The following is a 26,358-nucleotide window of genomic DNA, read 5'->3' on the forward strand; positions in this document are numbered from 1 at the left end:
CTTCAAAGCCTCAACTTTCTCCATGACTCTTTCAATGCTGGTTTCCGCTGATAATCCTGCTTCATCTTCACCAATGCCCTAGCGAACTTCAGCAGACCACATTGGGCTTCCTTATATCTTCTGTAAAAGCCTTGTTCCGTACCATGTTGCTGCCTTCTGGCATGCAGTGGATCTTAAGATCTAAAAAAGGATAAGTAAATACGCAGCAGAAAGCGTGGCATAGTTTTCTAAATTACTTACTTTATTTCATCTCAGTGGTGTTTGTAGAGCAGAGGTTACTATAGTGAATCCACACAGCTTGTAAACAGTAGGATCTGGAAAGGTAATAAATACATAAAGTCTAAGAGTGAAATATAGATGGAAAAAAGTTTCATACACACTTGTTTTCATTGCTTTCAACATATCATTTTAAAAAATTGTTAGAATTTAGAGACTGGAAAATAGAAAAACACTTTTCTTTTTAGCTTCCATTCTCCCCCTCCAAGCAGCTGGTCAGATTTATAGACTAACTGGGGGGGGTTATTTATTTATTTATTTATTTACTTACTTACTTACTTTCCATTCTAGGAAAAGTTTCCTTGAGCCCATTACTAAATTGTTTGTTTGTTTTAAATAAGACAAGAACCCTATATTTCACTTGTGTTATTTGGTTACCATGAAGGGAAGAACCTGGTAACAATCATCCACTCCTCTTAGTGTCTGTTTCTTAGAAGGTTAGCAATTAATTCTTTAAACTGTTCTGGAAGCCTCATTAACAAACAGTCTATATCAAAAAAGGATAAGTAAATACGCAGCAGAAAGCATAGCATAGTTTTCTAAATTACTTACTTTATTTCATCTCAGTGGTGTTTGTAGAGAAGAGGTTACTATGGTGAATCCACACAGCTTGTAAACAGTAGGATCTGGAAAGGTAATAAATACATAAAGTCTGAGAGTGAAATATAGATGGAAAAAGTTTCATACGCACTTGTTTTCATTGCTTTCAACATGTCATTTGAAAAAATTGTTAGAATTTAGAGACTGGAACATCTAATTTACCAAGATCTTATTTGCCTAAATATAGGAACGCTTTAAAATATGAAAGCATATCTTAGAAAAAGCCTTTGGTATTTATTTGGATACACTTTGGGGCAATCATTTGGTAGCTATATATTTCTCTAGATCTTTCTAGTAGTATTAGCTTTTTTTCTTACAGCATACCAGTTCTTCAACATGAACCTGAAACAATCTCTGAGCTTCATGTCCCATCCTCAGCTGTTTTGCTATGTTCTGCTTCACTCTGCAGCAAAGTTCTTACAAAAGACTTCTGTACTCAGTGTCCTAACAGCTTTCTCTCTATCCTTTTGTGAGTGAATTAAGATGCAGTCTGCTTCCATGTATGTGGACCTATCTGCATTGCCCACGTGGCACGCCTGGGTTGGCTACCTAGAGGCTATTTAAGCTGTGGGCTGGCTTTCCCCAGGGTCTGAGGATTGTTCAAGGTTCCTGAATAAACTGCATTGAAAAAAAAAAAAGATGCAGTCTGCAAACCCCACTCTACAAAATTGTTTCTGCTATAGTCACATTATTTGTACATTGCTGAAGACACTGGTGAGTCATGGTCCTAGCGGGTCTCTGAAAAGCATTTGAACAGTTGATAACTCTCCTCTACATTCTTTCTTACTTACACACTGAGAACTGACTCTGTTTCCCGATTCCTTCACCAGTGGTATTGTCTCATTGTTCTTAAAACTCCTCTCTTGGTGTTAGAATGTTACTGGGCACATCCTTACCTCTCAGTGATGTTTGTCATAGCTTCAAAAATAATTCATATATTAATGGGTTACAAATATTTATATGTATTTCCAACATTGTTGAACATTTCCACTTACATACCTAAAGGACACTTACATATTCATTCTTACATCGTGTATCATGTGCTCTCCCCATCTAATAATGCATGGAAATTTTTATTTACTCTATCTTTAAAATATATCCAGAATGCCTAATAATACCATCCTTTTGCGAATCATATTTTACCCTGGATATTGTATTGGACCTCTCTTATCTTCTTATGGATCCTTTATATTTATTTCTTTCAACATGACATGATTTAGAATGAACAATGTTTAGCTGAGTGTGGTGGAGCATGCCTTTAATCTCAGCAATCTGAAGACAGAGGTAGGCAGAGTGTTGTGAGCTCCAGGCTACCAGAGTGCTACAAAGTGAGACTCTGCTTTGAAAAAAAATTAAAAAAAAAAATGGATGAAGTTTTTGATCATATGTTAATCATCACATTAAAACTCAACAAATTATTCCCATTTACACAAGTCTAGATTCTTCTTTATTTCTGACTTTATCTCCAACTCCATCTGAGCCACTGTGTTCTCTTCTTGTCTTTAACTCCCTTCTTTTTTAGGACCCCAGTTTCCTACTTTCAGATATTTGCATGGATAATTCCTTCAATTTTATCAAATCCTTGCTAAAATCTCATAACATTTTAACAAAGTGTATAGCTCATTTATTCAATCTGCTATTTATTATCTTTCTTTCTAGATAAAGAATCAGTTCTAGGTTCTGGGGAGATTGCTCAGTCAGTAAAAGTTTGGCTACATAAAGACTAGGATCTGAGTTCATCCCCATCACCATGTAAAAGGCCAATCCTGATAGTGTGTACTGGTATTTCTAGTACTCTGCTGTGGAAACAGATGGATCTAGGACTCACTGGCCACCCAGACTAACTGGTGAGCTCCAGATAAATGAAAGATTCTGTCTCAAAAACAAAGACAAACAACAACAACACAAAACAACAACAAAACCACAGGAGGATGCTGAGGATATATACTAGTTGTGGACCTCTGGCCTTGACTTGCTAATGTACACACACACACACACACACACACACACACACAAACAATGCACAAAAAATAAACTCTAAAAGGGTCTTGCTCCTTATGTATCTCTGGTATTTTTATATAGGCCTTAAAAGCTGATTCAACTTTAATAAACATGTTTTCAGTCATGAGACATAAAATTCTTTCAACTTTTGTTGTTTTCTATGTCATGAATTTCATAACATAATTATAATATTCTCTCAGACCTATTTTAAACCCCTTTTGAGCTTTCAGTTAGGTTTTCTTAAGTTAGTGAAATATTTCGAGAAGAATGGTTCTTTGTTTTACCATTTGTATATGTAGCCGATGTTTCTATTTGTTTGTGTATTTCTTTCATATTCTTCAGTAAAATTGTTTTTTCCATATAGATTTTTCAGATCAATATTTCATTTCCTGGCATTTAGTCTGCTATTATTATGGTTATTATTACATTCATTTCACACTTTCTCTTTATATTAGTAACTTAGTAATTATAAAATTAGATTTTCATTTTTAATTAGTTTACATATTTATTTACAAAACAATTGATTTAATTATGCCATTTTGTACATATATTTAATGTATTTTTGTTATAAGCATTGATATAGCACATTGAAAACATTGGATGCTGTTATTCATAAGATCTTGGGCTTTAATGTTTTCTAAGTAATGAAACATACAGCGATGACATTTCATCTCTCCTTTTGAATTTTTTGTATTCCCGTTTCTTATTAGTAGCTAATAGTTTAACACAGTGTTGAATCACATTAGTGTATTGATTGACTTTTCAATGTATCTATGTTTCAAAGTATGCTATGTAGCAAAATACCTAAGCTGAAAAATTGTAAGGAAAAAAATTTATTTTGGGGTTACAGTTTGCAAGATTTCAGCCCCTGGTCACTTGAACTTTTGTATGAGGCAGGTCAGCATGCCATGGTAGAAAGAGCATTGTAGATGTGTCTGCTTGCTCTGAAAGCACCCGGAAAGAAAAGAGAGAGAGGAAAGAGGAAAGGTCCTAATAACTGTTTCATGTAAGTGTCTCTCCTCAGGTCCCATAGCTTTAAGATTTTACATCTGACTGTGGTTGTTCAGGCTGTGACTTAAGCCTTCAAGAGCATGAGCCTGTGGAGGACACTGGAAATCCAAGCCATCACAATATATCAAAATGGCACACTTGACATTGTTTGGTACCAGTTCATAGAATCAAGCTTTATAAGATTTCTTAAATATCTCTACTTATCTGAAAGATTTACCAGGGTTGTATCACTAATTGGAATACTTAGCAAAGTACCTCAGAAACAAATGATCAGATTAGAAAGTTTTCTCACATATTTTAATCTCTTCACAGTAACTTCTTTGAGCCTAAGTGTCTGTCCTCTGGAATTTCTCGCACTCTACATTATTTTTTTTCTTTGTTCATCCCATGTCAACTGGTTGCTTTCCCTACCTCTTGAGTTTATTCTTGTTTACAGAAAACTCTTGGATTAAAGGTGTGTGCTAAGGCTGAGCCACACTGCAACCAGAAACACACTTTTCCAGTACACAATCTCAGGGTTCACAGTGTGATCAAATATCCTGTAACAATAGACTCATCTCTGAACTTTTATTAATGACTTTCTCACCACAAACAAAATAATAAAATATTAACCATATTCATTTTCTTCTTTTTCTTTTAAATCTCTATACAAGATTTTAAAAAGTTATAGGTGATTGTCTTTTTCATAGGAATCATCTAAAATGTTTATTTCATGATATACTATGTGATATCTCTATTATTTTAAGCTTCTCATAGCTATTAAAATTAATCATGAGCATATCAAACAGAAATTTCCTAAGGTTGAGTTTGATTTAAAATGTTATAATAAAGCATCGTTCCACCAATCCACATGTTTTAGAAATAGTGAGGTTAATTACATATTAGTTTAAACATTATGAGAATAAATGAAGTTAAATACACTAAAATTCCTTAGAAAGAATAAAACAAACAATATAAAAAACAAACACTTTTTAAAAGGTTTTGTAGAAAATTAAAATGCTACAATTTTTATAAATAATTTAAAAATCCATTTTGAAACTAGGATTATCATACTGTGTTGCTCTTCTGCATGGGTCTGAGTAATATTGCTTTGTATAATATTTTTTCTTTCCTCATATTTAACTTTTAGTAATATTGTATAAATGTTGCATATTTTCTTTCTTCTGTTATTTTTGCTGTTTATTTACACTGGTAAATAGTTTAATGGGAATATGATACTTAAGTCTTCTTTTGTTTTGCATTTTCAAGGGTTTCTCTGTATAGCCTTGGTTTTCCTGGACTCGCTTGTAAACCAAGCTGGCCTCAAACTCAAAACTCTCTGCCTGCCTCTTCCTCCCTGAGTACTTTTGTCATTTTATTACTTTTTTTTAAACATTTTGATCATATTCCTTCCTCTTCCTCAACTGCTCTCAAACCTTCTAATACCTCTTTACTTCCCAATTCTATATTCTTTCTATCTAAAGAGAATAAACACTTTTTTAAATGCACACACAGTCATAAACACACACACACAAATGCAGATAAGATTTGTTTTAGTCAACTACTCCTAAGAATGAGGTCTGCCTCTGATCATGGTTTGTATATCCAGCATCACTCCACTGAAGAAAATGGATTTTTTTTTCTTTTGCAAGAACTTGTCAGTTGCGGATAGCTGTATGTGTGTTCTGTTTGTTTGTTTGGCAAGGGATGGGCCTTTGTAACTACCTCCCTTGTGGTGGAGCTCTGTCTGGTTTGAACTGGAATAGTATTGTGCATTTGGAGTGCACATGCATACTTAGGAGAGTAGACACGGGCAATTAGCGGTGCGGGAAGCATTTAGAGAAGAATGATAGAGCAGGGTATTTGTGGAAATGAAAGCAGGGGGGGGGACTAGGGGCCAAGGGGTCAAGCATGTAGGAGTAGAGTAATGGGGATAAAGAAATAAGGGGCTAGAAAAAGGTTTAACCAAAATAGAGTGTGTATAATGAAGCTACTTGGGAGCCTATGATCTTGTAACCCAAGTGAACATGCTCAGTCCCCATCCTGAAGGGCAAAGAGGACGGACATCAGAAGAAGGAGCAAACAGGAAACAAGTTAGGAGCTTCCCACAGATGGCCTTTGAAAGGCTCTGCCCTGCAGACTATCAGAGCAGATGCTGAGACTTATGGGCAACTGTTGGGCAGAGTGCAGGGAATCTTATGTAAGAAGTGGGAAATAGTAGGATATGGAGAGAAAAGGAGCTCCACAAGGAGGGCAACAGAACCAGAAAATTTGAACACAGGGGTGTTTCCTGAGATTCATATTCCAACCAAGTACCATGCATGGCGATAACCTAGAACCCCTGTACAGATGTAGCTCATGGCAGTTCAGGGTCCAAGTGGGTTCCATAGTAATGGGAACAGGGACTGTCTCTGACATGAACTGATTGGCCTGTTGTTTGATCACCTCCCCCTGAGGGGAACAGCCTTACCAGGCCACAGAGGAAGACAATGCAGCCAGTCCTGATGACATCTAACAGATTAGGATCAGAAGGAAGAAAAAGAAACCCTCCCCTACCAGTGGACTTGGGGAGGGACATGCATGGAGAAGGGAAAGGAAGGGAGGAATTGGGAGGGGAGAAGGGAGGGAACTAGAGGGGGAATACAAAGTAAACAAAGTGAATAAATAAAGTAAGTAAATAAATAAAGTAAATAAATAAATTAATTAAAAATAAAATTTAAAAAATTTAAAAAGAGTATAATAGAACATATGTGTTATGAAATAACAAGGAGACAATATGAGAAATTAAAGATTTACAAAATCTCAGTTCCAGGCACAGGTAACAGCTGTACAAACTGTTGGTCAGAATATTCTGAGAAGTACCCAATACAATACAGGTAATTGCCTTTCCTCTTGGTTGTTCACCATAAATTGAAGCTAAAACAATGCTTCTGATAATATGACACAATTTAGTTAAAAGAGAGGGAGAAATGAATCTTGAATGGACAAGGGAACTCTCCCTGCTCCCTACTCACTAGATTTCATTATGCTCAAAGGTGCTTTTTAGTTGCCAAGGGAGAAAAGGCATCAATGGTCTTATCCAGCACTGGTCCCTGTGTGCTACAAAACTAACTTACTTAGCAAGACTGGTTAGCTCACTGATGCAATAGTGACAAAACTGTTTATAGGGAAAACCAGTCACTCTCTTAATTAAATCTGAGAGACTTGCTTCATAAAAGCGACTTTATGCCTCATACTGTTAAACGTGGTCAAAATCCTTGGCTATGGAAGGCATACACCCAAGGAGAGAAAACATTGATGCTGTTTTTATGAATCTATTCCTGTTGTCAAACTAGCATTTAAATATTTTGTTTATATACATAGGTTTGTGTTGTTGCTGATCTTGGTCAGAGAATCATCTTATTACAGTGAGTAGTGATTAATGCAGAGATGTAGTACTCTGAGAATAAACAACTCTGAGTGTTTAGCTGTGGAGAGGTGTCTGTATTAACACACTTCCAGGTAGTCTCAGACCATGTAGTGGAGAAGGAAGTGGAAAGTATGTAAGAACAAGAAAATAGACATGAGAGCCTAGAATTGCTACTCTTTGAACGTGATATGGCTGAAGAAAAATAAAGTTATCTGCAAAAGACCACCACAAAATCTAGCGAGTAAAAATTCTAGAAAGAAGAAAATAGGGATGCTGAGACCTCACCCTTAGGGGTGGAGAGCTTACTGAAATTTGGGGGAAGCACTTTGCTTTAGGTTTGTGGCATCTGGCAGCTTCCCCATGCATCAGTGGATAACGCCATCACTCATTCACTAATGTGTAGTAATAATTGAATTAAGTGGGTTAAAACTACAAATAACAAATAAAAAATATTTTATACTTCTCAAAAAGACGATTGGTCATATTAAAATTAGGAATTACAAAGGACTGTTATCTTTTGATTTGAAATATTTAAGAATAACTGGTTGATACTATATTAAAAAAACTAATTCCTTGGACCATTATTTTATTAGCTTACTTGTTCAATCATTTTATTGCCTTATTGTTTTACTTTTAAAAAATTGTGCTATTTTTATACATAACAACTAATAAGACAGAACAATCAATACAGTACAAGCATGATGTTGATCTGTGGTTTTTTATTCTATATAAACATTGGTAATATCTAAGAAAATTTGTAAAATAATTACATGGAGAAACCTCATCCTTTTGTGTTGTCCAGAATGGAGGCCATCAATATTTTCTCATTCAATTTTCTCAAGGATTCTAAAAATAATCATGGGTTAGATTTGCAAACACAGACTAGAAATTCTTTTTATGCTTTACTTAAACTCTAGATTTACAAAAAGTGAAGACAAATGCCATTTATGCTATAAAATAGACTTGAGGAAATTAAATTTCAAATCTGTCAATTATGTGCTAAGAATTTTTAATAAAACACAAAACATGTTATATGTTGGGCAATAATTGAAATCAGTGTACATTTCTGATGTTTGGAAGAAAAGAATAAGGCAGAATATGGAAATTAACAAAACATTAACACAGACAGATCCAAAGTTTACTTAAGTTATGTTTTATAACCTAAAAGTCTTTGTGTCTCTATTTCGTAAATGATTTCTGTCCTCTGCTTTTTTTGCTTGTATCCATACTCAATAAAGTAAACATTCTGTTACTTTCAAACAGGAATCTTGTCATTGTAAGGACCAATCTTTGTATCTGGCATACTATAAATAAATAGAGTTGGAATTTTGATGGTATATTAAATTAGTATATAGATGAAATGATGAATGAATGAACAGAAATGCAAAGGAAGTAAAGTAAAGGGGGAGACAGGAATGAGAAAGAGAAATGAAGACTATAGAACCAGCACACTGAGTGTGAAATGTTCAATGTTCATCTTGTGACATCTTAACTTGTCAACCACAATACACACCACAATGCCCTCTATGCATCAATTTCCTTTCTGCATAGGATATAATTAACAGACATTAAATAACTAAGTTACATCATTCACTTATACTTGTGTCTAGGACATGGTGATATCTTTGACATTTTATTTTATTTTTATTAATAACTGTTTATTAACTTTGTATCCCCACTGTAGCCCCCTCCACCATCCCCTCCCAACCCCATTCTCCCTCCCTTTTCTTCTCTTATTCCCCTCCTCCAGTCCAATGATAGGGGAGGTCTTCCTCCCCTTCCATCTCACCCTAGTCTATGAGGTCTTATCAGAACTGGCTGCATTGTCTTCCTCTGTGGCCTTGTAAGGCTGCTTCCCTCAGGGGGAGGTAGTCAAAGATCCAGCCCCTGAGTTCATGTCAGAGACAGCTACTGTTCCTTAATTAATGTGAGCAACATAAAAATATTGCTTTGAACCCCACTCAGAGAAAGAATCCTTACAAGCTATTTATTTATTTGCTAGATGATATGACTGTTAAACTAAGATACAGTCTTATTTGATGACTTGGGTATAAATGGAAGCTCAAAAATTTATCATATTACATGGACCTTCATGATCCATCAGTAGAAACACATATGTTTGCTAGGTCATTCCATTGCATACACCCTTTCAAAATCTCTCCTTGTACTAATGCTTGGGATAGAATTTATTTAAGTCATTCACTGTTATTGTTGGTTTGTGGAATAGTGTATTTAATATTGCCTTCAGATATATTCATTACCCCAATGCATCATTGATTTACACTAACTGTAAATCAACTATCTACTTTTTTATTACTCTTCTTTTTTTATGACTATCAATATTTTCCTGTCTGAATCTATGTTATAAATTTATTTTATAGTTCTACAATTCTTTTTTTCTACATTATTTTCTCACAGAAGTAAATTATTTTTAAGACTTTTTCTTACTTTATAGGACTAGTCTTTTCTAGTCTAGAAAAGTCTGATGATGTATGACAATGGTTGTAAATTTCATTATAACTTCTTTGACAATGTAATCAGCAATACTTTACTGACTATTAAATGCCAGAGGTATTTGTAAAAATGGAATGGAACTGTTTAGTGGTCACTCTGCAGATACTAGTAAATTTTAACATTATTTATGCCTCTACTATAAGAATTTAATTAATAGGAAGATCAATTTTAATAATCTACTCTTCTATCTTCCTATTTCTATATTTAAGAAAGATCAGTAAATAATAAGTAAAATATGTGAGAGATATAATTGTAATAAAGAGGAACATAGGAAAGAGCAAAAATGACTGCTGCTTAGCTGTACAAATCATGTTGAAAATATTTTTATAACAGAAAATAAACCATTAACTCTTTCATGTATTAATGCTAGGGGAAAGCCATCATATTTTCTTTCATTAGTAAACAAGTAGCTACATTTTAAATATATGATTAATCTGACTCGAAAACATTTTAAAAATGCATGTTTATGTTAAGGCCTTGAGCTATAATTTGGTGATAAAGTATTTAGGAAATGTTTCATGGGTTTCATCCACAGCAGAGAATTAAAAAAAAAATGCTTGTCTATTTATAAACAGAGATGTTTCATAACATAAAAATATGTTTACTTTTTCGGGTAAAAGTAAATTGAAGGATCCATCATATTTTCACACATTGTTCTAAATTTCACAGGTGTGCCAAAAGTAGGCAAAGCATCTCTGCTGCTTAATGAATTCAAAGGTTAACATTTTAAAAGTGTTTTAGTTGCCTGATTACTGTTTATATTTAGTTAAAATTATCTCATCTTAAGCCAATTAAAAAGTACAGTATTAAACAAGATCTTAATGGACTTCAGGTGCACAGAATTGAGTAATATTTTTCCTAATTAGAAAATTACCACTATTTTGCACTAAATAAATATTCATGAAACAAAGATATATGAACTTATATACATTATTTATATCCACTCATATTTATGAATGCATATATCACAGATTGTATGTATTATATATGCTTATCTTTCTTTATCTCATATATATATATATATATATATATATATATATATTAGGTCCTTGGCTTAATTACACTGTGTGCACAATTTTAACTTTTTCTGTGTACATTTCATTACATATGTAATAAAGTGAATAGTAGCTAATGGAATTCAAGGTTGGCATTTCAGTTCAGTCCATCATGACTATGTAAGTGATGGACTATTGTGATAGCTTGTTTTATATCAACTTGACCCAAGGTACAGTTATTTGGGAAGAGAGATCCTTAAGTGAGAAAAAATGCCAAACAGAATGGCTGGTAGCCAAGCCTGAGATGCTTTTTCTCTATTGATATTGATATGGCAGGTTCCAGCTCTGTGTCTGCAGTGCCCCCTTTTAGGCTGGTAGTTCTAGGGAGCTATAGAAAGTAGAATAGGGCAAGCCATGGGAAGCAGGCCAGGAACAAGCCTTTCTCCAAGGTCTCTGCTTGAGTTCCTGCCTTCATGTTCATCCAGGGTTGAGCTCTTGCTCCAACTTTTCTCAGTTGTTGACTGTAACCTGGAAGTTAAAGATGCTACAAACCCTTTCCTCTCCAACTTTCTTTTTGTTGTGATGTCTATTACAGTGATATAAAACTAAGACAACTATGTAAGTTTTAGTTTTCCAAAGGATCTTTAGGATTCTGGGATTCTCAGATTAATTTCATTATTATTATTATTATTAAAGCAATTTTGAATAGTTTTAAAGATTTTTGTAAAGTTTTAATAAAGCAGCTATTATTTACAGTGTTTAAAGAGACTGTGTGTGAGCACCACCTCAAATCAAACAAAGAGCAAATGCCTTATACTTTAAAGTGAATTTGTGGCCCTGGCATTCATTTCAGTACCCTGGCCCAGGCAGCTGCCAATCTGCTTTCCTGCCTCCGTCCAGTAGACCCGTCCAGTGTAGACTGCCGTAGAAATGGAACTGTACTTTTGTCCTCCTCTACATTTATCCTTTTAACATGTTTTCTGTGACTCATTTGGGTTTACTGCAGACCCAAGTAATTTGTTGTTTTACATTGGGGGAGACACAGCCGTAAATCATTTAAACCATAGAGTTCGGATTTTTCTTCTATGATTTTTTCTGACATTAAAAAAAAAAAAAAAAAAAAAAAAAACATAGGTGTAAACAGTTTCTTTCTCACAAGAAAACGTTATAGATTCCTAGTTTCTATTATGATACTATTTGGATCCCTATAACTACTTCTTACAAGGTTGCACATATCACTTGATAACACAGGTTCTTTCTTGTCAAAGAAAGCGGGAAGGCATTGATTCCGATGCTGTAGTCTTTTAGCCTTACCCTCATGAAGTGACAACTGCTATGAATGTCAGCTCTGTTGCCTGCAAAGGGGTGAGAGCTAAGAACCTCTCCAGGGACTGTTCTTAGAGGAAGGAATCCTGAACTGTTGCATTATGCAGCTCTCTGCACACTGACTAAGAAGAGAGCACCAAACAGTTACTGAGAGATGGATTATAGGGAAGTCTGGTACCATTTATTCAATGTGTAGTAGCTGTGATAGTTTTGCAGGGTTTTATTTGTAATTATAGGGTCTTTGATCGGTAATAGATATGTACCTTTTCTTTCAAAAAGCACTTCTTTTTAAAGTGTGTACGTGTGTCACAAACGTTAAAGGTTGTCTCTTATTGTTAAATGGTGGTTGTAGAGGCAACTAAGATCACAGAGATTTGTAAGGCAGATGCAGAGGAGTAACCTTATCATGCCTGGGACTGAGATCCCCTGAGATAGCCAGTGGGCAGGGAGAGCGCGCAGCTCAGTGTAGAGAGGGGCTACTTTCTGTATTTGGCTATGCTCTTCTTAGGAACAAAGTCACACATAGGAGAACCCCAAATTTACATTTATGTTCAAATGTTTCCTAATTTACGCCAGCGTTGGAAGAGACTCAGGCTGTTAAGTAAGCATTACAGTAGAACAAACTGTGCTGTTTTGCTCGTCCCATACCTCCTGGTTTCTGCTTGGTTGAGATCTTCTTCCTCATTTTGAAAATCATCTCTTCCAAGTCTTTGTGCTACTCTCGACACAGAACTTTAACTAAGCAGCTATTTGACAAGACTGATTATTTTCTTGACTTTCTTTCCATAATTCTCCCCTCCCTTTCCTTGTTAGCTTCTATCCATCCATCCTTCCTTTTGTCCTTTTTTCTTTCTTCCTTCCACCCTCTCTTCTTTTTTGTGATTAATTGATTTATCTGTTTTCTTCTTTTTTTCCTTTCTCCTTTTTTCCCCTTTTCTTCCATTCCTTTACTTCCCAACCTTGGTTATATCACTGTTAAACATTGTTAGCTTTATTTTACTCTACACATGAAATGCTGCACATAATCAAGATCAAGTTGTAACTGTTTTCTGGATCATTGTACTTGTAATTTCTTCTAAATTCAATCATGTTGTAGAAAACGGAAACTTTCTTCGCTGTAATGTGAAACAGTATTCTATCAGCACGTGAACCACATTGTTTCTACCATCTCATCAGTTAGTAAGCACTTTGATTCCATATGTTCTGTACTTTGGATAATATTACATTGAGTAACAAGGGAGAGATGGCATAATAAAATATTCCACTGGATACTTAGTTATGCCATATCTTATATGGCAATTTTATTTTATTTTATTTTATAGCTTTCTGTAATGACTGTCAAATTTACATTTACCCCCGTAGTGTAAATTCTTGCTAGCACTTGTCCTCTAACTTTCGTACGGGCATTAGAATAATCGTGAGTGATATGCCATTGTGGTTTTATTTTGTACCTCCCTTGGTGATTTCTAGTGCTGAGCTTATTTTTATAAATCTGGTCCTATGTAAGTCTTATTTTGAGGAATATCTTTTCAGGTCCTTTAAAGTTTTCTTAATATACTTTTGTCTTGTTTTGCTATTAGTGAGTTCTTTGTAAGACACTTTTGAAACATAAATTTTTGTACTTTCTAGAAATCTTATCTAAAAAGTGAAAATAACTGTTTCAAAATATTTGAACTTTTTAAGCTTCCTCCGCTGTATGTTATGCATATCTAAAGTTTAAGCACTGGCAATACATATATAAATAATTTCTGAGATCTATCTTACCCAGAGATACTAAAATCATCATATAAGTTATGCTCTTTTAATGAAATTGTAAATGTTACTTGTATGAGTGTCACTGAACTAAAACCTCTAGTTTTAGAGTTCCATTTATCATTGTATGAAACTACATTGGGAGAAATATGAAAGATCTGGGTAACACTAAAAGTTCTTTGAAAAGTCATATGAAAGCCTACTACTCTAGAAGATTTCAAATTATATAAATACATAAATTATAGATATAAACATATATATAAATATATGAAAAGAATATAAGTGACGTCATCATGTGACGGCAGAGACAGAGCCCCAGCTGGACACCTTAAGCCACCAAGCAGACCTTGAAGTGCCAGTAATGGATTACAGCTCATTGAGCAGATGACCAAAATGGTCCTAAATAGTGCCCAAACATTATGGTTACTGTCAAGGCTTTTGCTTACTCTCCACAGACTGATGGTAAGGCCCTATCACTGAAAATGTCATGTTCTTAGATCACTGACATGTAGAAAGAAAGCTGAGACCCAGATAGAAGCCTAATCTCTACTGACTTGTACTCCCGGTGTTGGAATGTATTTGCACATGACAGGAGGAGAAAAGTGATCATCCATATCACCTTAATAAAAACCCTGGGACCTACAACAGAGGCCTGACTGCAAGATATTTTGATACAATAATGGCACAGATGTTGTAGGAATAACCAGTCACTTCTTTGATTGACTGAAGGCCCATACTATGAGATGGACCCATACCTAATATTGAAAAAGCGGCCAAGAACCTGAAACTAAATAGATAATGGACCCTAAGGAAAAAACTAATACTATTATTCTGCTAAAGAAACATATCAATAAAATGATTCCTAATAACATATTACTATGTGACTAAATCATTGCATCACATAAGCCCTCATCATAAATGATAAAACAGAGATCCACATGTAGACAACATCTAGAAAGTGAAAGGCTTTGAAAAATGCAGACCTAAATAAGATATCTTTATCAACTGGTGCCTTTTCAGTGCTTGAGAGTCTATGTAGAAGAGGCAGAAATATTGTGAGATCGAGAAACTTTTTCAATGACTCAAAGGAAACAACATTTTCATACTCAAAATGACTGATATACATATGATATCATAGAGACTGTGACATCACATACAAGATGAAAAATTTAAACCAGACAATAATTTCAGCGCTGATAAGTTGAAGTGAACACAAAGTTCCATCCTTAAACAAGAAACTATTTTCAGTTGACACCTGCTGGAGAAAGGAAAATAATTTTTCTCCAACGAAATGTCACTGGGAATATCAACCACCATCCAGTGCAGGCCCAATTCCCAGGAGTAGCTGGTCAACACAAAAGGATTCCTTGTCTTCAGAAGTTAGATAGGTTGGAAGGTGGGAGGACCTGGGTATATTTGGGGGAAGGAAAAAGAAACCTGATCTAGATAAAGTATATAAAGTATGTCAAATGCTGTATTTAAAAAATAAAATGAAATAAAGCTTGCAAAGTTCAAAAGAGATTGATTAAAAAATAAAAATATTACATAGTTTATACCATAGCTATTGATTAAAATAATGTACTATATGTATCTCTCTCTCTCTCTCTATATATATATATATATGATCTGTGCTAAGTTACTTATTTAATGTCACCTTCTCACATATACATATAAAAATTGTTGTGCAAATGCATTTGTCACCTGATTGAAAACTGTTTTGTTTCCATATTTTTTTAAATATTCATCTTATTATTTTTCTGTGTGTGAGAGAGAAAGAGAGAAAGATTGAGAGAGAGATTGAGAAAGAGACATAGATAGAGGGAGGTATAAGTGAGCAAGTGTCTGCAGATACCTGTGGAGTCCAGAAAAGAATGTAGGATCCTCTGGAACTAGAGTTTCATGGGGCTGTGGACAGAACTCTTTCCAGGTTATTTGGAAGAGCAGCTGGTGCTCTTAACTGCTCAGCCACCTCTCCTGCTCCTCCATGCCATTTTAATTTATATATTAATATCAGTTTTCTCAAAAACAGTTTTTCACCAACACTTTTTTTTTCCTAATTCTCATTTCTCATTGTGAAGACTATTTAGTTTCCCCTTTTTTGTTTTTGTTTTTGTTTGTTTGTTTTTCTTGTCATGCATTTAAGTTATGGATAAAGAAAATTCTAAATGCCCTGCTTTTTTCTCTTCCTGCAGCGACTATCCAATGGCTCCATCGACTCAACAGATGACACCAGCCAGATAGTTGAGCTACAAGAATTGCTTGAAAAACAAAACTATGAAATGGCCCAAATGAAAGAACGTTTAACAGCTCTCTCTTCTCGGGTGGGAGAAGTGGAACAGGAAGCAGAGACAGCAAGAAAGGACCTCATTAAAACAGAAGAAATGAACACGAAGTATCAAAGGGACATCCGGGAGGTAGGTGCCTCAGCATTCTTTGTATTTGATTCTTGAATGGCTTCCCAAATGCTGCTGAGAAGTACACTACGTGCAGTCCCTATGGCTGCTAGTCTTTACTGCTTTAAAAAGATATATCATTTATTACAATTTATTGAATTTGTATCCCTGCTGTGGCCCCCTCGCTTGTCTCTGACCAATCCCACCTTCTCTCCCCCTTCTCCTCTCATGCCACTCCCCTAGTCCACTGTTAGGGGAGGTCCTCTTCTCCTTCCATCTGACCCTAGTCTGTCAGGTCTCATCAGGACTGGTTGCATTGTCTTCCTCTTTGGCCAGGCAAGGCTGCATCCCCCAGGGGGCGGTGATAAAAGAGCCTGTCACTCAGTTTATGACAGAGAATGCCCCTGCTCCACTTATTAGAGATCCCACTTGAAGACTGAATCTACGGGCTACAGGTGAGCCGGGATTTTAGGTCCTCTCCATGCATTGTTCTTGTTTGGAGCATCAGTCTCTGCAGGTCCCCCTGGGCTCCGTTTTTATTTTGTTTCGTTTTAGTTTTGGCTCTCTTGGTGTCCTTTTGGAGCTCCTGTCTCTTCCAGGTCTTTCTATATGCCCCCTTTTTCATAAGATAACCTGCCCTCTGCTCAAAGGTTGGCTTTAGTCTCAGCATCTCCTTTGATATCTAGGTTAGGAGAGTCTTTCAGAGGCCCCCCGTGGTAGGCTCTTGTCCTGTTCCCTCTCTTCTCCTGCTTCCAATGTCTATCGCATTTGTCATTCTGAATGAGGATTGAGCATCTTCCCCAGGGTCTTCCTTGTCATTTAGCTTCTTTAGGTCTGTAGATTTTAATATGTTTACCTATATTATATGGCTGATATCCACTGATAAGTAAGTATATACCATGTTTATCTTTCTGCTTCTGGGTTACCTCATTCAAGATGATGTTTTCTGGTTCTCACCATTTGCCCCCAAAATTTCATTATTTTCTGGTTTTTAATAGGTAAGTAGTATTCCATTGTGTAAATGTACAACAATTTACACAATACTAAAACAAAATTCTGTATCCATTCCTCTATTGAGGGACTTCTTTAAGATCACAATTAGGAGTGTAATTTTAGTTATGTCCTGGGTCTTTAAATATGTATGAATGGAAATCTTTGGAATCAAGTCTGCAGTATTATAAAGTCTTTCCCAAGATTTAATGACATTTCAAGGCTCCATGGTTTTAAATTTGAATAAATGTGCATGTGGGAATGAATCATGATTTTGTATAATGTTATATGGAATTGCTCAAAAACATTACTTTAAATTGTCTCTTATTTTGTTTTTGTTTTTTTTTGTCTGTGATGACTGTGTATGAATATGCTATGCAGACAAATAATATAACCTTTCTTTTTATGTATATTCCTTTTTAGGCTTAGCCTAATTTTTTTCTACAAAACAGAAAGAAAGAAGAAAAGAAAAAAGGAAAGAAAGAGTACTTCATATTTTCTAAATAATCAAGAAAAATATTTTATCTATAATATTAAATTATCTTACCTATTAGGATAATATTTTAAGATTCTTCTTTCTTCTTTCTTACTCTCAGAAAATTTTGCTTTTTGAAATTATACATTTTTATGAAGCATATCTTTGTATCTATAAGTATGGTTCTATGTGGCTAACTAGTTAATATAGCTGGCCCAATCTGTTGTAGCCAAATATGTTTTTCTCTTATTGCAAGGCTGTAGTGTTCTATTGCCCCTATTGTCCTATTAAGAACATTGTAATAAAGCATCTTACTGACTTAGGTTGCTGAATGAGGGGATAAATTCTCAATCCTTTGAAGGGTCAGTTCACTTTCATTCTTCTTATTTTATGGTTGTGAGCCTAGCCATCTCTCCAGCCCCACTTTCATTCTTCCATCCTTGGAACATTTGTTTTTCTCTTTGCTACTTGCAGCTTGATCATCACGTGATTCCATTAACAATGGGATTAGGGCCTGTTTCTGACTCTGTAGCCTCCCTTTGTATCCTTTTCCTCTAGCTGGGCTGCATTGTCTGGCCTTAGTGGGAGGGGATGAGCTTAGTCCTACTGTGACCTGAGGTGCCTGGATGGTTTGCTAGCCCCTGGGGTCTTCCCTTCTCGGAGAAGAAGAAAAGAGAGGAGTGGGGGGGGGGAGGGATGCATGAGGGCAGGACTGGGAGGAGAGGAGGATGCTGCAATCAGGCTGTAAAGTGATTAAATAAATAAATAAATGAAAAAATAAAATGCAGACAGAAGGAAAAAAAAAAGATTCCTTCAAACAAAGTCCTATTCTCAATTTTAGTACCTAATAGTAAAATTAAATTAATAATGCTTTAAAAAATATATTCTTTGATGCCCTCCTGTTTATCTGCTCCCCTTGTCTCAGATGTTTGACTGGTGTCTGAGGTGTTAGCATTCCTCCCCCTGTCTTCATACACTTCCCCTTTCAGTCTCCTATTGCTTTGCTTCTGTTAATAAAGGTGGATGAGCCACAAACTGACCTTAGGCTCTCAGTTTCTTCCTTAACCTCCATTTCCTTTCTTTCTTTCTTTTTTTTTTTTTTTTTTTGCCCTTTTCTGATGATTATAGGGAAACCTCTAAACAGAATCTCAGCAAGAGCATCTTAACATGAACCTCTTTCACATTCTCCCAATAAACCTTACTGTCCAGCAGCTTCATGCATTCAATATTCCTGCTTATGCTTAAACCTTAGAAGTTCCATGGAATTTTCTTTCAGCCTCATGCTATATTTGATTTTGTGGCAAAATCTATAATCTGTAATTTCAATATTTGACTTCTCACAGTCTTCCACAGCTTATAGTTTGCTTGCAGAAACCGTGTAATGAGCCTGAAAAATATGTACAATATTATGCATCCTCCCTTGACCTCTTCTCATTACATATATATATATAATTAATATTATATATTAATATAATTATATATTATAACGCAGTCCACTCGGCTCAATTAAAGTGGACTCTTAAGCAAGCTAGACTTGCTTGATTTCATTTTCTTATCCACTACCTTTTACTCAAATGCTCTTCTCTCAAATGAGTATTCCCTGACATTGTATTATACAGCTACAAACATTCCCTCCCATTTCATTTCATTTATTTAACACCACCATACACATTTCTCCTTTCCCAACACATTTTCTTCACTGAGTCTAGTTGGTTTCTCTTTCCTACCTACCAACATAACTATTGAGCACGTACTACTAAAAACCTTTGTTTGGGAAATAGGTAACTTATTGTCTTTTTCTAAAATGTGATACTTGAGTGTGCATTGACAAAGTACATACAGGAAGGATAAAGGGCATACAGTGACATTTCCACTGACGTTCAGATGATGATACAGCTTCCTATAATCTCAGAGTTCATGGATACATACTTCCTTTCATTGCTTCTTACAGCACAAATTCATATAACATTCAAGGTAAATTAATGAATATTAGGATTCTTCTCTTTTAAGTCGTGACACCATTACTTTAACTGCTCATTGTGTAGTTATTCATGCTGTAGTTCCAGAGATTTGGTTCTTTTCCTTAGATTTCAGCACTCATCCACTTTATTTATAGTTATCTCTCACAGAGATGGTGTGGTATCTCTGCTCCTCCCTTAGTTATTGCACATTTAAAATAACTCCTTGGTATACTTAGTGTCTAGATATAGGTGACCCAAACCCAGTTCACACAAAAAACATCAACCCTGTACTGCCCAGGATTGTTCCATTAGGAATCCCATCATAAGTAATTTTCATGCAGCATATAATTATACTTTTATGCTTCCTAATTCCTAGGTAGCCATGTTTTAGTTGAGACTCATGAAAAAGGAGCATATCCCATCATCCACCTCAGAGAGGAGTTTGTAAACAAATGTTTTCTAAGCCTGACAGAAAATGAAAGGGTAAATATTAGGTGTAAGACCATGGGAAATGGCACCCTTGATAAGACTGGAGAAGGAGCCAGCACTCACCCCCCCACCCCACCTTTCTGGATAAAGTAGGACTTTGAGCACATACACACACAAACTCACACACAGAAACACATACCCACACACATACAAACACACATGTGCACGCACACACAAGCACACACGCACACATACAAAAACACATATGCGCACAAGGACACCCAAATGAGAGGGAAGCAGAGAGGAAAGAGGCAGAGACAGAGAGAAATAGAGACAGAAACATAGATGCCCGGAATATAGTGTGTGGAATAAAATGGTTCTGAAAATGTTAATTTTAGGCCACTTGCCTTAGCTCTTTCCTTTTCACTTTCTCAGAGATAAACATTATATTAAATCTATCACAAGTATATTGTTCTCTTTGCCTATTTGCCAATACTCCCTCTCTGAATGACACTCACTGTCCTCACAGTACTCACTTAGAAGAGCAACGTGAGGCTCCCTGAGGTTATGTGACTTACTCATGGCCTGTGTACTACTCTTCCTCAGATTCCATAAGAAATAACCACTTTCTCTAGAACCTGGAAGAAATAGAATCAACATGGCTTCAATATTTGTGGGGTTATTATCATTATATTGTGCTTCCCAAATCTTCATAGTGCTGAGAACAAAGGCTTCTGAGAACACCATACCTTTCAATGAATCTTCTGCAAAATATCCCAACTAGAACAAAAAAAAAAAGATTTCAAGAGGTTGCAGGTCCAGAGCCAAAATTATCCAGGGATCCTTAACCCTTTACTGACCAATTTTTTTAATTAAATTTTTATTTTTTTATAATAATTACAGTTTATTCACTTTGTTTCCCAGCTGTAGCAACCTTCCTCATTCCTTCCCAATCCCACCTTCTCTCCCCTCATCTCCTCCCATTCCCCTTTCCAAGTCCACTGATAGGGGAGATCCTCCTGCCCTTCCATCGACCCTAGCTATTCAGGTCTCATCATGACTGGCTGCATTGTCTTCTTCTGTGACCTGGCAAGGCTGCTTCCCCCCTCAGGGGTGGAGTGGTCAAAGAGTTTTCATTAGAGACAGGCCCTGTGTCCCTGTTACCCTTACTAGGAAATCTACTTGTATACTGAACTGCCATGAGCTACATCTGAGCAGGGGTTCTAGCTTATATCTATGAATGATCCTTAGTTGGAGTATCAGTCTCAGAAAAGACCCCTGTGCCCAGATTTTTTTGTTCTGTTGCTCAACTTGTGGAGCTCCTGTACTTTCCAGGTCCCACTATCTCCCCCTTCTTTTGTAGGATTCCCTGCATTCTGCCCAAAGTTTGGTTAAGAGTCTCAGCATCTGCTTTGATACACTGCTGGGTAGAGTCTTTCAGAGGCCCTTTGTGGTAGGATTCTATCCTGTTTCTTGTTTTCTCTTTCCAATGTCCATCCTGTTTGTCTTTCTGAATGAGGATTGACCATCTTACACAGGGACCTCCTTCTTGCTCAGTTTCTTAAGGTGTTTATATTTTAGTACTGGCCAATTTTTGCACTCCTACATTCCTGAGTTCACACCTTTGTGACCATTATGTAAATCTTTTATAAAGTACAAACAGACCCATAAGTTTCTAACAAATCAAACCTAGGAATTAGCATCCAGGGTCTGTAGCAGAATAATTTTTGCTATGTTCTGAATCTCCTATCTAATGTTCTAATGACATATTTGAAAAGTGCTTTGATTTCTCACTGTTTTATAAAAAAAAAAATAATCAAACTGTTACTGTTAGGATTGTGGAACAAAACCTGCTTCTGGGTTTCCTAGCAACTTATAATGTCATTATGTATCCCTGGCTAGGTAGCCACACCTGGAATGCATGGTTACCTTGCCCATTAAAGGGACAACCCAACATGAGGTTCCTCTCTTGGTCCTTTCTCTATTGGGACCAAATAGAGAAATAGAGGGGAGCCTCCTCTCTCTTTCCCCTTCTCTCTCTTTCCTTTCTCTCTCTTTCCCTCCTCTCTTTCTTTCCCCCATCATATCCTGCTCTCCCTTCTCTCTCTATCTCCATATCCACCTAATAAACCTCTTTTATATATAAGATCTGTCGTAAGACTAATCATCTTTATTTAATTAGTTTGTCCCACAACCTTACGGTTACCATGTTTTAACATGGAATTTGGGGCAATTTAAATCCCTATTCCTGGAACATGGTCACTTATATTTGGCTTCAGAATGAATTCTCTTATTCTCTTTTAGTTGAGAGTTATGAATTTGCATCTAAAGTACAGTATTTTACTCTTGGCAACTATCTTGCAAAATGTCAGCCACAGTATCACTACCACTTAAATTATCAGTATTTTTGTCATTCTTTCCAAAAAATCAAAATGATGTGAAATTCCTATCACTTAAACTCAAACTCTGCATCTTAAGTGATCTATTTTTCTTTAGCTCTCTCAATATTGCAGCATAGTGTGACATACATACACCACAAGTAAAAAACACTCATTGAATCAATTAAGGAAAAATTGATTCACAGAGGGGAAAAAGCAACCAGTAATTACAAATAGAAATGTATTTCACTGTATGAGGAAAATCTAATAAATCTAAACTGACTTATATAATTACATTTAGTCAATGGTTTCTGAATATTTTTTTGTAACTGCTTTGTCAAGGAACTTTGATGTTTCATTTTAGCTGCTCTTTGTATTAACTTTGATCCAAAAGTAGATGAAGCTAAATATAATGAAATTATTGAAAAAGCAATTTTAAATTGTGTCTTTGTTCTTCACTTTTTAATCAAAAATATATTAACCATATATGGATAATATATTCCCTGCATGGGTATGCAAAGAGCTAAAATTTCCAGTAAAGTATTTTAATTACATTTATTTTGTCAATAAAGCTCTTTATCTTTCTGATGTCACAGGAAAAAAGAACTCACATTTGCAAATAAATCAAATAAATTGATCTATAAGTTCTCACTTATATTATCCGAGATAAGAATTATGTTTTTCACTTGACCACACAACATTATTATAAAACTCAATTTGTTTATTATAATAAAAATCCAGTTATATGTAAACTTCAGTTTAGGGGGTCCTTGGAATTTCATGCTATTTTTCATTTTATATAATAGCTTTTAGGAACTAAAGAAAAAAAGCTTTCTTTTTCTGATCTCCAAATAACACAGAGGAAAAGCTATTTCTATGACTTGTAAATTCAAATTTTATTTTTGGTAACACAGCCTGCTGTTAAAAATTGAATCACTCACATGAATCACTGAGTCAAAAATGCAATTCCAAATCTGCATACACTGACTCCTACGTGAACTGTGTGCAGCTGATCTGAGCAGCTCCTACTTGGATGGGAGCAGCTAAGTGTGGACAGTTTGTAATCTCTGATACAAAGTAGCTATTTAATGAGTGTATACTCCACTCTAGGCATTATACACAGTAACTAAATTATTGCACCACCTAATTCTTAGTAATTATAGGGTAGTTATTAATAATCTGACAAATAAAAGCATGTGAAAGTGAACCAAAGGACAACGTTTACTCACAACAGCTTTTGCTACTCTGTGTCTATGCTTCCGGTTCTCTCCTTGAGGAAGCCAGCATTCAATTTAGGCTCTACTCAAATGCTGCTTTATTTCATCTTAACTTGATTATAACTTTAACATCTTATTTGCCTATTAACTTCCTTTCATAAACCCAGAAAAGGTACAAATTTGGAAGGAATGTTATATACCTCAACATACAGAGAACTACAGATGTATTAGGTCAAGAAAGGAAGAGTTTCATGGCTGATATTTTACCTTGAAGATAGCAGAAAATAAATAAATAGATTTAATTCAAGGAATAATATGATGCAATCAGCACTTAAAATAGCCTTTTGGGTATATACCATATGTGTCTTTCTACTTCTGGGTTACCTCACTTGGGATGATCTTTTCTAGTTCCCACCATTTGCCTACAAATGTCATGATTTCCTTGTTTTTAATTGCTGAGTACTATTCTATTATGTAAATGTACCAGACTTTCTGTATCCATTCCTCCATTGAGGGACATCTTGGTTGCTTCCTGGCCACAGAGGAAAATGATGCAGCCAGCCTTGATGAGACCTGATAGGCTAGGGTCAGAGAGAAGGGGAGAAGGTCCTCCTCTATCAGGGGACTAAGGAAAAGGCATAGGAGGAGAAGAGGGAGGGTGAGTGGGACTGGAAGAAGACAAAGGAGGGAGCTGCAGTGGGGATACGGGTGAATAAGTTGTAATTAATAAATAAATAAAATAATTTTTAATTATATTATATTGCACATTCCATAAAAGGAAATCATTCCTCTCCCCCTTCCTCCTAAACAATAAAATATAAATAACACACTGAAGTAGATAATGTGCTTAAAAGCACTGTTTGGAGAAAACATATGCTGATTAAAGAGCTACAACATTTTGGAAAAAGAAGCACAGTTTAATTGAGTCATAAGACTTAATGCATATAAATGATAAAGCAACAAAACTTCCTGGGAAAGTTCTGAAGTGAACAAATTGAAGCGCACATTGCAAATTGGCTCTGTGGCTATCGCTGTGGCGTAAAACACCTACAGGTAATGAATGGTGTCCTGCCATTTATCTGCTTTCCTTCCCTCGTTCTCTTCGACATGGGCCTCATTCATTTGGGTAGATGGTGCGAGCTGCTGGCTCGCCGGGTAAAACATGAGTGGGGAAAGCAAGTGAGGTAACCCAGAAGTAGAAAGACACATATGGTATATACTCACTTATAAGTGGATATTAGCCATATAGTATAGGATAAACATACTAGAATCTATAGTCCTATTTAAACAATAAGGAGGAGCCTAGGGAAGGTGCTTAATTCTCATTCAGATGGGCAAACAGTATAGACATTGGAAGTAGGAGAAGACAAGTAACAGTTCAGGAGCCTTCCACAGAGGGCCTCTGAAACACTCTACCCACCAGCTTATCAAAGGAGATACTGAGACTAATAAAATATAATTTAATGCTAGAATGTCTCACTATTGTTAAAAGGGTTGTGGATGGGGATAGAGAAAAATGTGAACACTGCTGGCCATCTCACAAAGCAAGGGAGCAAGAACAAGAGCTGGAAGAGACATTTTAAGGATGACAATTTTATTAAAATTCATTAAAATGACGACGTTTTGGTAATAACTTGAAAAAAAATAGCCTTTTGGTCAATAACATGGCAAAGAATACCAAAAGATAGTAGGTAGGTGAGGTTACTCAGTTCTCAAGAATGATGGGTACCTGTGCTCAGGGAGAAAACCTGGCTTGTGTGTGGACGGAGAGACCAGGGGCAGAATGACTTATCATCTTTCAATTAATTATTGCATAAACATAAATTTCCAACAGAAAATAATTTCAAGAAGCTTACAGAGAGAGAGAGAAACACAAAGACAAACCTCTTCCAACTTCTTAACCTAATTTTTCTCGGTATCATTTTCTGTAAATTCTTATTTTCAACACTTTGAGCTTTTTCTTCAGCATTTTTCTCTTTTACTTAAACCTGATATAAGTCTTGTTAATTAGGTATGGATTTTAGCTTACACTCCTGCCTTGCTTGACCTTACATTTATCTTCAATTATAATTATATCAAACTTACATTCAGATTATTGTTATTACGCAAATAACTTTCACAATTGATCCTGTACTTGTTTTTTAAATCTATGCTTAAATATTCTCATTATCTCTAATAGTTTGACAACAATCTTTTAAATGTCCACCAATAACCAGAAAGAGACTTACCAGTTAGATTTTTATTTCCTTGGAATCACCCTCCTTCTTTTTCTGATCTGTAGCACTCTTTGTTGTAGGACTTATCTCTGTTTACTGTGAACTTGAAACAACAGAAACTCATCTCAGAAGAGAGTCTTAATAAGGAGTATTCTAGATCAAGGTTGCCAGTAGGAATGTCTGCTGTCTGTTTGAGGCTGCTCTTTCTCTAGGTAGGAGTCACTCTACAGTGAGAAAGGACAAACCTAGTTGGGAGTAAGCAAGCAAAGATGTTAACTCTTGACTGTGGATATGTATGGTTAGACACCTTACTTCCTGCTTTGACTTCCCTAAAATGGTTGAGTACAACTTCGAATTGTAAGCCAAATAAACCCTTTCCCTCTCCACATTTCCTATTTTTTTGTCAGAATATTGGTGAGGGCAATAGAAATGATAT

General features: G+C 35.7%; 1 protein-coding gene across 27 annotated transcripts in view; it reads left to right on the forward strand.

The window, feature by feature from the left end:
- The window catches only part of Ppfia2 (PTPRF interacting protein alpha 2), a 513,258-nt gene that overhangs the window by 393,002 nt on the left and 93,898 nt on the right, over nucleotides 1–26,358 (forward strand). For all 27 annotated transcript variants that reach the window (XM_060377987.1, XM_060377984.1, XM_060377986.1 and 24 more), the window contains one exon: nucleotides 16,056–16,277. In XM_060377987.1, coding sequence (XP_060233970.1) covers nucleotides 16,056–16,277 — 222 coding nt within the window. The remainder of the gene's footprint in view (nucleotides 1–16,055; nucleotides 16,278–26,358) is intronic.

This window comes from Meriones unguiculatus, chromosome 2, assembly GCF_030254825.1.
Source record: "Meriones unguiculatus strain TT.TT164.6M chromosome 2, Bangor_MerUng_6.1, whole genome shotgun sequence".
NCBI lineage: Eukaryota > Metazoa > Chordata > Mammalia > Rodentia > Muridae > Meriones > Meriones unguiculatus.